Source organism: Mytilus californianus, unplaced genomic scaffold (genome assembly GCF_021869535.1).
Source record: "Mytilus californianus isolate M0D057914Y unplaced genomic scaffold, xbMytCali1.0.p SCAF_2, whole genome shotgun sequence".
Classification (NCBI taxonomy): Eukaryota; Metazoa; Mollusca; class Bivalvia; order Mytilida; family Mytilidae; genus Mytilus; species Mytilus californianus.
In genome coordinates, this window is record NW_026262668.1 from 84,021,123 (window position 1) to 84,034,140 (window position 13,018).

A 13,018-nucleotide genomic window follows, 5' to 3' on the forward strand; every position below is an offset into this window, starting at 1 on the left:
TATCAAAAATTCTTGGAATTCTTATTCTAACAACAATCATATTCAATATGGTTTGTATGTAGTTCTAATCAAAAGTGGTCGCTTTTTTTCGCCTTTATTTTAGTAAATCAAAATTATTGCAGTTTTCATATCAAACATAGTTGTTAGAATATGTTGAGGTGAGACATCATTTTAAACTAATTTTTGCATATTTATAATGTTATATTTAATGATACAAAATTGAATATCAATAAACGATTTAAGTTTCATATATATTTTTTTGTTAAAACTTATGTTAAGTGTAAACCGAGAGTTATCATATTTTTTTCTCAGATTTTCAAATTTGAAGTTCTATATGAGTATGCGACATCAATGCGGAAAATGTATCCAAATATTATGTATGGTCAATATGAAGTTTTTAAGGCTACAGGACGTCTGCACCTTTTTACCTGTAACACGAAAGGACATTTGCGCTCCAAACACTATGGACATTTGCGTTTTAAACTTTGATACACCTGAACAAATTGACAGGTAATTTGCGCTTTTTATACCTTGTAATCTTAACAAAATTTACCAAAGTCATGGAAAGATGATCACATATTTTTTGAAAGTTCTTCCGAACAAACGACAAAATCAGAAAAAAAATATTCGGGTAAACAAGACATATAATGAAAAAATATCGTATATGTTTTTGGGTAAAAGATAGAGAAAACGAAACTTTTTAATTATTTATATTTTGTGGATGAATCATTTGAATTTGCCCTAAATTCTTCAAGTAGCTTTATGATTCATGGATTTCAAATTGGAAACTATATTCCTCTTGTGTCCATGCTGTTGCATGAATAGTCCGAGGAACTATACCAGCATAGTTTATCTAATAGAAATAAGAAGATGTGGTATGAGTGCCAATGAGACAACACTCCCTCCAAGTCACAAAGTGTAAAAAGTTAACAATTATAGGTCAAAGTACGGCCTTCAACACGGAGCCTTGGCTCACACCGAACAGCAAGCTATAAAGGGCCCCAAAATGACTAGTGTAATATAATTCAAACAGGAAAACCAACGTCCTATCACAAAGCGCAAACGTCCTGCCGCTTGATTCGAATGTCAATATAATTTGATCTCAGAAACAATAGTTAAATATTTCTATTTTCTGACAGTTTTTGAAATTTTCAGATTTAGTTTGTTTATAAACTTTGTGGTACACCATGGTGTTACACGATTAATCATCTTAATCAATTAACTGTACTTAATTAATTTGTTTTTTACTTGAGAATGAAATTTATACAGTATTATCGTTGCTCCGTCATGAAAGTTGACACTTGTCAAGTTCGCTCTAAAACGCAAAATGGCGATATTGCCTTTTGTAGATACGCATTAAGTGTTCTTGTTATTTACACTAATGACTTTTTTCTATATTTTTCTGTCCTTTACTAACCCATTGAAAAAGACTGTGATTGGTTGTTACAGATGTGCAGGTTTAAGATACTAATTGTTAATTGTATGATGTATGGATATGTCATAAGTTGTGTTTTCTTAGCTTTTATGAGCTGAGTGCCTGTGCATATGAATAATAAAATAGGAACTTTTATGAGTACAAATAGATAAAAGTGAATGCGAATGAGACAACCATATCAACAAAACCAAACAATAATAAAGGAACATCATTAGTTCATTAAGCGAATTAAAAGACGGCACAAAATTTATAAAGCAGGGTCAAAATGTGATCACTACCTCATGGAGCTGCTGCTTGAAGATTACTGACATTGAAAAAAAGCAGAACTACACTACTAACAGGTTGCATATTATCTCATCGTAAAATTGACTGGAAATCGACAGTATTTGTGAGAGGCCAGTAAATGTTTGAAACAGCCAATCAGAAGAAAAGAAAAATAAATGTTTTAACTGAATTAGACTATCACGGTTTTGTATAACCCCGAGATTAAATATATCAATATGTATCCTCGTCGATGAATGAGTCGATATGTTTTAGTAGTGTTTCTTCTTCTTCTGGTTCTTGCTACCATGCAACCATGTCTGGGCCAAATTTTTATTCTTTTGACATAGGATTGTGATAGTTGGTACTCGGGTTCACTACCTCAAGACTATCGAAGCGGACCTTGACTGTTGCCTTCAATTTAATTGGTTTCATGTCCACCCAAAACAAAGTATTCTTTTGTTTGTCATAGTAAAAGCGTTTCTGCGTTTACAGTTAATCTTCACGTCATGTTATCTAAATCAGAAATATTTAAACGGGTTACGATTTTCCAATGCTTGCTTAATTGACTTTAAAATTTTATCAAGCAGTAAATGTCTATCAAAGTTAAAACTATATCTGGATTTGATTTCTATGTTTAACTGTGAGCTCATTATCTCGATCCAACAGTTGCTAAGAGTATGTATACGGACAGAAAACATTTCAAAATTGCTTATTTGAACTTCTGGGAAAGTTAACAAATAGGGTAATGTATAAATGCTTACTTCCTTTAAGTACATAACCAAGCGTCAATAAAACAACCGATTTCATCAATTTAAGGATGACTTTTTATTTTCATTGTTAGATTATTATCTACATTTCTTTTTCTTGAAAGAAATATATCGAACGTTAAATTGCATAATATCACTGTATTTCATATCCTATGACGCGACGACGTCTTTCTTTAAACATGCAGATTTGCAAGGCAGGAAAATCTGAAATGGGTTTTATTTGTATAAATAATTGATTAAAAAATCAACTTCATAATTTTACGTGTTTTTTTTATTTTATGCAAATCGATACTGTATTTTATCTGACAAACAATGAAGACTTAATTGTCAACTGTCATTAACATCATGGGGAGAGTAATATAAATAATGGTACCCAAATTTGAAAAAAATAAAATAAAGAAGAAGCACTATTCCGTTTTGTGTTTTCAAATATGAAGAAAAATCACAAAGCACTGCAAAGGTTTTTCGTTCATATTTTTAAGGAAAAAATGTGTCACTGTCTGTACTAAGTGCAAACAGTCATAAAAAATGTTTGTACGAAAATTGTCTTTAGCAGTATTTACTCTTTTGTACGGAAGCTTATTAATTAGCGCCACACGAACTTTTTTTTATATTTCTTCCCATGTTTGCGATATAAAGCCAACGTTCGTGTTATCTTATTTCTTATTTAAGTTTCAAGGGAAGCAGCTGTTATAAATGGAGGAGGCTGCATGTATTAAATTTTATCATTCTTTGCACTTATTGCAAAGTGAAATACTGTAGTTTTTAGCACACCATGGCATAATAATAAGCAAGAGAACATTTATAATTTACAAAGAAAATTGAGTAAATTGAAGTTGTACCGAAGAAAATTAAAATCCAACCATGTTAATGTGACTGATGTAATGCACTTCTAAAGTAAGTGCTCGTATGAGCCTTGTTTAAGATTGGTTAGACCCCCCAAAAAAGCTACCCTCTTGAAATGAATGTATAAGATAAAGATTTATTATTATTATTATTATTATTATTATTATTATTATTATTATGTATTCTACATTGAAATTGCTACCCAAGCGTCTTAAATAGTTACCCTACTGTGTGATGTTCAAAGCCATAGTATTTGATGCACTGATTTCAAACGCAACATATTTAAGGAAAAACTACTCAAACGTCCAATGCCTAATTACTTAAAAATCATTTATTAAAAAATGCAATCAAATCCTAGCAAATAAAAAAAATGATTCTTTCAGTATGTGATATCATTGCTGTAGATGTTTCATTGTTTGAACAGAGAACTACAAATGTATTTCGAATATCATATTGGACAATTGAAATTCGGGAAAACATAGTAACTTGTGGTTTTGTGAACTTCTAATACATTTCTCTGACGTCTCTGTTATGTTCAAACTGTAGATTTTTTTTTTTCAATTCATTGTTTATAGATTTAAACTGACTTTCTGAATTTAAACTTATTAACTGTTTATCTCTCAAATACGAATGTCACATGAAGGTATCGAACTTGTTTGCGTTTTCTGCAATAACCACCACTAAACAGAATAGCCAAATGCTGTTAAAGGTAAAGTGCCGGAGATTCCAGTGGCTTAGTCCACACAACAAGATTGAATTCACCGAGATTTGTCTAATATTATGGCGGATTGTACTGCAGTACCCTAAGCAACGGTACAGACCCAATCATAGGAATGCCATTGGCCTACACGTGTTTCTAAACGGATTGTACTGTAAGAGGACTTATTCTATAGTCCCCAAGAAAGCAATGCAGAACCAATCATAGGGATGTCATTGAGCACGACTTGTATTTTTAAGCGGATTGTATTGTAGAGGACTTAGCGCAGTCTTCCAAGCAGAGGTATAGACGCAATCGTAGGAATGTCATTGTGAACGACACGTGTTGAGTACCATATAAAAATTTATAACACACTTTCTTTTTGTCGTTTATGTCAGTACACTTTGACATTGTTCTTTCGTTTTTTTCCTAATAAAAGATCAATAAATCATCCGGGGATTCTATTATAAGCCTATGATACATTTTACTACATATCACACTACTTATTGCAATCCCGATATAAGTGTTTATTTAGCAATAAATGTCCATCAGCATTAATATCGCTAACCTTAATAAGGATGAATGAGAGTTTTTATGTGAACCGTTGACAGTTGTAACGAGTTTCTAGTGCTTTATTTGTCTGGCTAGTAGGAACAGATGTTTTATTTTTATAACTGTCGCCGAAATGGATTTATAAACATTGAGATGGTTTCTCATCGACAGCTTCCGCAATGACTTTTGAAGTTATTGTTTCGAATGAAGGTTTGCGTGTACAAAATAAGAGTTGTTTTTAAAGCAGTTACACCATATGCGAACAAGTATCGCGAACCTGATGAGTAAGAGAAGAGACTTTTACTCAGCATTATCGTACTGAACATAAAATATCATGTATGCAGTCGTATTCTGTTAATAGTGTTAAAATCATTTAGGCATTAGATTGGAACCACCTTGGTGTTCTCGTGCACGCATTGAGTCCAGGAAGTCGTTGGTTCCGATTCCCTGCTGGGTCAAACAAAAGACTTGGAAATTGTTATGTGCTGCTTATCCTCTAAACATGACGCATTTCGGAGAAAGAGCAAAGACTGGTCTGTTCGAAGTCAGGATAATGGGTCTTGATCAGGTGACATGTCTTCAGGCGGATGGTTACATTGTGAACAAACACGTTAATAATCCGGCTCGGCGTGTCGGTTTAATACAATGCAGGGGTACTTTTCATACCGTATTAACGTGGTTTCGTTCTGATCTGCATGTTGTATTTGCCACTAGATGTTAAACCCAATTCATCATAATCCTTATCATAAAACATTACATTTTTATCTTTTACTAGTAATAGATCGCCATAGTCAAATGTTGGATTTTTGTTTTGTTTTCTGTGCTGTTTAAATATGTAATGCATTTAGACTTTAATCTTTTTTCGATTCGACCTTCAAATAAATCTTATTTTGACGAAACCCATCTTGCGTACTAAAATATAAACCTGGTATCTTTTTATTCAATGATTCAAATGAAATTTTTAATGTTTATACCCAATCATATATCAAATGACAAACAAACAAATATGTGTTACAATATTTCTTTGAACTGAATCATTCGACAACTTTTGGCGGTACCGTTTGGCACAAAGTAAGAGACACAAGAAAAATACAATTAACTATTAAACAAACCTTCACTCCACCCACATAAAATACGTTGAGGAGCAACATTAATGTAATGAATGGTCTTTTTGACTTTAAGAAAATTAAACAGTCAGGATTATCTCATACTACTATTTACAAATTCTTAATTGCGAGGGTTTCTTTTTAAGTGGTATTAGTCCAATTAAAATCGAACAACATTAATTTTGTCATGTCATCTTAATGATCAACAATTTATTATATCCTAAAATAGAACTTCTCTTGTGTGATTAACTGGAAAATCGAAATAACAAAGAATAAATTTCAATAAAAACGCTTTCAGCTTTCAAAGTGGAATGAAAAAGCAACTTAAAACCTATTGATGTAGGTGATTCTCCAATATTACATTAGTCTTTGGTGCACAAAGAACTCAAACGATATCTCTAACATATCATCTTTGTTTTACTCCCTTTTTGTACCGTCATTGACCGAAGATATAAATCTGAATAAATTAGCTGTTTGAGGAACAAACTAACATCTACTAACATTATCTGATGAGTTAAGCCTGTGCCTGTCCCAAGTCAGGAGACTGTAGTTCAGTGCATTGTTGTCGTTGGTTCATGTCTGGCATATTTGTTTTTCGTTAATTTTTTTGTTATAAATTAGGCCGTTAGTTTTCTCAATTGAATTGTTTCATATTTTTCATGTCGGGGTCTTTTATAGCCGACTATACGGTATGGGTTTTTTCTCATTGTTGAAAGTCGTACGGTTGCGTATAATTGCTTACGTCCACTTTAATTGAACTTTGGTGGATAGTTGTCTCATTGGCAATCATACCTAATCTCCTTATTTTTATAACAGCTGATTATAGTCTTATGCGAAGATTTCATATTTTTTCTTAGTTTATGACATTGTATTTACTTCGAAAAAAACAAAGGTTCTTCATATAGGAACCTTTACTTAGATTGTTGTGCAAGTGAGGCAATTGTTACATGTGCTATTGAGTGCAATATTGTTTTTGAAATAAAAAAATCAGATTTAACTAAAGAACAATTTAATGGATGTACACTTACCTTTCGTGCATGTGCAGAGGTGTAACTACAGAAATATCGATTTTGAAATGATGGTCAAATTCTGTTAAAAACGGTTAACAAGTACTTAGCGTGACTCCCAATGTTTTGAATTTTCAGCTTTCCCCTTTCACAAATAGCAATGTAATAAAGATGATAATGAAGCTCTCTTTGACTTAAGATATCGGCGTTTGCTCAATGGCGACCTTTATTCTAATGACAGACTACATGAAATACAATTTAATACTCACACAAATACAGACTCTGGCCTTTGTTAATCTTGTATGTTTTTTTAATTTTAGTTCATTTATATGTTTTGGAGTTTAGTGTGACGTCCATTTTCATTGAACAAGTACACATTTTTGTTTAGGGGCCAGTTGAAGCCCGCCTCCGGGTGCAGGATTTTCTCGCTGTGTTGAAGACCCATTGGTAGCCGTCAGCTGTTTTCTGCTCTTTGGTCGGGTTGTTATCTCTTTGACACATTCCCCATTTCAATTCTCAATTTTATACTCTGTTTTTTTTTCTGTTTTTCTGGTAGTCAATATTTAGTTCAATTTTGATATCCACGCTCGATTTCTCATCAAGTTTTTAAAATACATGAATGCTATTTTAATCGACATTTCAGTGTTAGGTACTGTTTTTTATTAAAGGAATCAGAGTTATGCACAAGGGAGATACATTCCTTAATTTAAAATGATTTCCAAAATTTTTGAACAACAAACTTCAATTAAACAATATCCGTAATGTCAAGCCAGTGCCGAAGTAATAGCTACTAGGCTGGTGACATCCAAAGATACTAACAGAGTAACAGTCCACCAGCACAGGTATCAACCCAATGGAAGTTATAGTATACCATTAACGGTATCAATTTTACTAACCTATTATTAACTTTTAATTTTTCGAAATACTAAGGAATTTCTACCCTAGGAATAGATTACCTGAGCTGTATATAGCAAAACTTTTAGGAATATTGGGTCCTCAATGCTCTTCAAGTTCGTACTTTATTTGGCCTTTGAAACTTTTTTTATTCAAGCGTCTTCAGTAATGTTCGAGGAAGAAAAAAAAATGAAAATACAAAACATTGTACAAACGTTAAAGAGCCAAAACAACAACAAACAATAGAAAAGCAACCAGACAAGAGATAAAAAAAACTGTTAAGTCTTTTTGAATATGAAATACATATAAATTATGTGTTAAGGGGCAATGATCAGAAGAAATGAAAACCAAGAAAACAAACCAAAAACTAAAAACACACCTATAGTTAGTTCACACGAGACTTGAAATCTTACAGTTTTTTAATAGATTTAAACTTTTTCACCTATTTTATGAACTGCAAAAGTTTGATTTCTGATTAAGTGATTTTTTTACAAGTAAGTCCAGTGTCATGCTTAATATTTTCCCAGATAAACTGAAAGCTGCTCTTCCTCACATCAGATTGTTTGACCTCAAATGATATTAAATGTCAATATGAAGAAATAAAATAGAAAATCAATTCTTACTTCGTTACTTAAATTTAAAAGCATTTACTATGCACTCGAAACAGAAAATCAAATTTCCGTTTTTACTTGGAAACCCTTCTTTTGAAATGTCAACGAGATGTTGAGATTAACGATTTGACCTACGTTTTTTCTAGGATACTAATTTTTATTCAAAGTTTACTGAGTGAAAGTCTTTTTAAAATCTTTTCTTTATGCATTCGAAAAACGTTATCAATTCAGGTATGTTTACTTTCTACATAAACTTTCAATATAACAGTACTAGCTATAAGTGTGATCAGTGACATCACAGACACTGGTTCATGTGTAATCAGTACCATTTGGCATCACAGGTATTCTTTCAGATGAAATAGAAATTTTGATGGAGTTGTACTAGACTGACCGCTGCATTTGAAAACTATTATCAGCCTTCTTGATGTTTTATCTAAATAACACTACACTAAGGAAGGACAAATGCACATTTCCCTAAGAATTCAAAGAGAAAAACAAACGAAACTAATAGAATTATCAACAGCCACATATGAAAAAACCAAGGAGACCATATAGAGTAAATAGAAAGACGAAATACCGTATAGACTAAAAAAGTAACACGATGACAAAATTAAAAACACGAGTTACACAAACCTCATATGTGGAGCAGGATCTGCTTACCCCTCCGAAGCACCTGAAATCACCCCTGGTATTTGGTGGGGTTCGTTTTGTTTCTATGTTGTGTTTAGTGTACTGTTGTTTGTCTTTTCGCCGTTTTCCGTTTTTATTGCCATGACATTGCTTGTTTTTTCACGACTTACGAGTTTGAATGTCCCTTTGGTATCTTAAGCCTATCTTTTAAACTAATGTGAACTCGAGAGCATTGGAAAAGTAAGAAATTTAACATTTGTGTCCTGTTTTTAAATGAAAGAAACCGCACAAATCCGGATTTGTGTTTGAGAGAAGAGAACGAGATTGCAAACACGACTGCACAGAGATAGAAACCATCCCTTTACTAGGCATCGGATATATCGTTCCCAATTCCGACCGGACGTGACTACGTATTTATACATCCGAACCAACATTCCAATTAAAACAATGATTTAACTGTCGGACAGGAAAAGATCAGGGATGACAATATTTCTATACCCTAGTCAACCCTTGGCATCGAAACTATAGTAGATAGAGTGAAATCATCATTTAACTCCTTATAGGAGTTCTTCCCCTGAAACACGATTTTTTTTAGGAAACTTAAACTAAGGATAAAAAGAAACTGTAAACGGTTAATTTTATCAAGCAAAATATGATCTACAAATGAGACATGGCCGAAATCGACGGGATTGACTCTATATGTTTCATTAAAGTAAATGTTTTGTGGTCTTGCATTTCTATTAACGGTGACTTCATGTTTTTATATTATTTGAAATGATCATCCTGTAACTATTGTAGAGTGTATCGCGTCTATTTTTCACATGATTAGGTCATAATAGATGTTAGGATTAAATTCCCATCGTATAAGACATCGATGACCTTGATATGTCCTTTTTAGATGGTTAAATCGGGATATTTTTTATAATAATGACGACAAACCGTACAAACGAAATAAAAACACATCTGAAACCTAGATATATTTTTTTAATTCTCCCAACTCATCTCTATTTATAGGATGGCATGCTTTTCCGTCTACCGCCAGAACCTGCAAAGTAAAATCGTGACGAGTTGTACAATCATGTAATTTCAGCTCCGCAAGTGCATGCATTAGGTTTGCCTTTTTTTTTATTATACATTTGCCAAGTTATACAGAAATAACACACTTTTTGTTGAAAAAAAATATAGATTGATGCCCTGGTAATCGCTATTTATAAGGTACTATTAGTAACCTTAAGAAACGAAAGGAGGAGATACTTGTATGATAAGAGTCATTGTTCGGCCCTTTAGATTGCAAAAAAACAACAACATAGTAACTTATTCAAGCCTTTTAAATTATGTGAAATTTATTGATAAATGAAAAGGTGTAAATATTCTGGACAGTTTTGTGCATATAGGTCACGTGTGAAGTCGATATGACGTCATAAACATTTCGAAATTTACACGTTTGACCTATAATGGTAATTTTAGGCATATATTTTGGTCAAAATATATATGAGCAACAGCTTTACCCCAAAAGATATATTACACATCTTTTACATCTTAGTAATTTAAATTAATTTCGTAGCAATTATCTATTTTTGGTAAAGGTGTTGATATCTAGAGTGGGTGGCGCATATTCGCCTTGGACACATTTTCGCCGTTTTGCTATTTTTTCTGTTAAATATTGTGTATCTTTACACACTATTTGCCTAAATAGATGGTAAAGGCTGTTTGTAATGTTACAACTGTCGATATTCCTCTTTACCCCATTTCCAAGGTTATTCGCACAGATTGAGAAATACGCAGGTGTTTTTAAATTATTTTGGCAATTATGTAAGATTTATATGGCAATCATGCGCAGTCTTAAACTTAAAGTAAATATTTGTGAGAAAAATCGTATAGGAATGATCTCTCAAGCTAATTCATGTAATTGCAAACATTCGTTTTTATAATATACCAGGATAATGAGGATTGTCATATCATACATTGCGGCGAAAATGTGTCCCCCATGGTACACGAACAACTTGATTTCCTCTTGAGTTTGCGTTCGTTTTTAGAACAATTAACCAATGTTTTGAAGATAATTTCTTTGTCAAACATTTTTTTCATATACATGTAGTTAAATTTCTGAAACCTTCATAAAAAGTTCCAAATATTCGAATGTAGGTCGGATGTAAGTGGAAATGAACGAATTATGCGGCGAATATGGGTCTCTCACTCTAAATATTATTGAAGAGATCTCCATATCCAGAAATCAACGCCACTTTGCTTATTTGAATATTATACTAAAGAAATCGGATACGGGTCACGGAAATTATATTGAAATGATAGGGAATTTTGAAAAAAAAAGTCTGTTTTAACTTTAATTGAAGTGATAGACAGGTTGCGGGGACAGAAAATAAATATACACAACAATATACACCATTTATACGAAACACAATGACTGTCGTTGCAAAAATCAAGGTTCCTGAGCTATTTTAAATATCGAAGCGAGAGGCTTTTAACATTGCAGTATAAAATACAGTCTAAAATGGCTGAAACGTCAAATTTGCAAACTTCGTGTTGAAAATTGGCTATCAAGGTCATTTACAAAAACACACAGGTTGCGGGGATGAAACTTGAAACTTGAATGTCCAAAGAATAAGCAAGTCCAAACCTTGTATGTGTAGTCGTTGAACTCTAGGTTCCCACGTAAAGTTGAAATGCCCCTATTTCAAGAAGAATAAACTCACGAAAACACGAAAAAAACCACTAAATTCGCGTTCATTGTTTTGATTTTGACCGCCTGACAACTTAACGGAAATATCAGAGTGATTATAAACAAGGACTCTGTGACGGACAACTTATAATATCCGTGTTTTAAAGATTTTAATGATATCAAGCCAGTCCAGTTCAAACTATTATCACGTGGTACAATTCTCATTTACATATTATGAATATTAATTAGCAAAAGTACTACTAATTTCTGGCTATGCAAAATGATACTATTTTTGCTGTTTTTGCACTAAAGTTTATTAGAAGTTTGAAACACTAATTCCAATATGTATGATACAATCTAAAAATATGAAAACTGATGTCTGATAGACTACATCTGAAAGATGTCATATGGTAGATTTATAATACGTTTTGATTTCCGAATTCAAGAAGCCAAAACAGTGTCTTTTTCATACCTTTTCCTTTCTTCATTACAGATGTTAAATTGATTTCTGAGAATTGACTACTTAAAAAAGGCCAGTCTTTATCAAGGCAGTCTTTAGCGAAATATGGTTTGGAGATGCACATTCGAAATTTTAAATTGTCTCTTAAACAGGAACTTTGTATGGATAAAAAGCGTGTGGAAAAGGGTAACTACAAAAGATTGGTGTATTTTTTTATAGGTTCTTCACATCATAATATGTTAATGAATGTACATACCTCCTAGGTACTTTCTTCTTGGTGGCATACCATAATCTGCAGGCTTAGGGACGTCAAAATCTACTGGTTGGTTGTCAAAATTGTATGGAAAATTATGGAGCATAGGATGAAGCATGAATGATCCTCCAGTACTTTTTATGGAGTTAGAAGATGACGTTTCACTTGACAATTGTTGTCCATTGCTTGGTATGGCACGTGGCTGTGGAACAACAGGTACTGAAGGCGGATTTCGTGGCACTGGCGGGGGAAGAATATACCCTGCAGGCGGACTGGGTGGCACTGGCGCGGGAAGACCATACCCTGCAGGCGGACTGGGTGGCACTGGCGCGGGAAGACCATATCCTGCAGGCGGACTGGGTGGCACTGGCGCGGGAAGACCATACCCTGCAGGCGGATTTGGTGGTGACGGAGGGACACCATAATTTGAAGACGGAGCGACCGGTGGTGGATAGTATCCGCCGGAACTAGGTGGACTTGGTGGACTTGGTGGACTTGGTGGACCAAAGTCAACTAAAAAATGATTAGAAATGAAGTTAATAGCTTTATTTTTATACATAGTTAATATTTCATCGATACAATGGATAATTAAACAAATCTTCATACATACACAGTTTTCTTCAAATATTTCTAATAAATTTCTATGATTTTGTACTTTTAGCATCCTGATTTAACCATCTAAGTTTGAAAAATGTTACTGAGAAATGTTTATGGTTCTACAATAATGCTTCCAAAGTTGCAGCCTGACTTTGCGTATTGAGACTATTTCCTTTGATTTTAAGGAAGGGATACAAACAGTAGTAACAGAAATGTCTCCTT

General features: G+C 33.2%; 1 protein-coding gene across 1 annotated transcript; it reads left to right on the forward strand.

The window, feature by feature from the left end:
* The first annotated feature begins 12,315 nt into the window (after nt 1-12,315).
* Nucleotides 12,316-12,624, forward strand: LOC127727702 (pupal cuticle protein 36-like). The gene has a single exon (XM_052234818.1). The coding sequence runs from the start codon at nt 12,316-12,318 to the stop codon at nt 12,622-12,624; it is 309 nt and encodes a 102-aa protein (XP_052090778.1).
* The last annotated feature ends 394 nt before the right edge of the window (nt 12,625-13,018 follow it).

Excerpts from the sequence above, each read along its gene's own strand:
- LOC127727702 (XM_052234818.1), top strand. The coding sequence starts at position 12,316 with ATGAATGATCCTCCAGTACTTTTTATGGAGTTAGAAGATGACGTTTCA.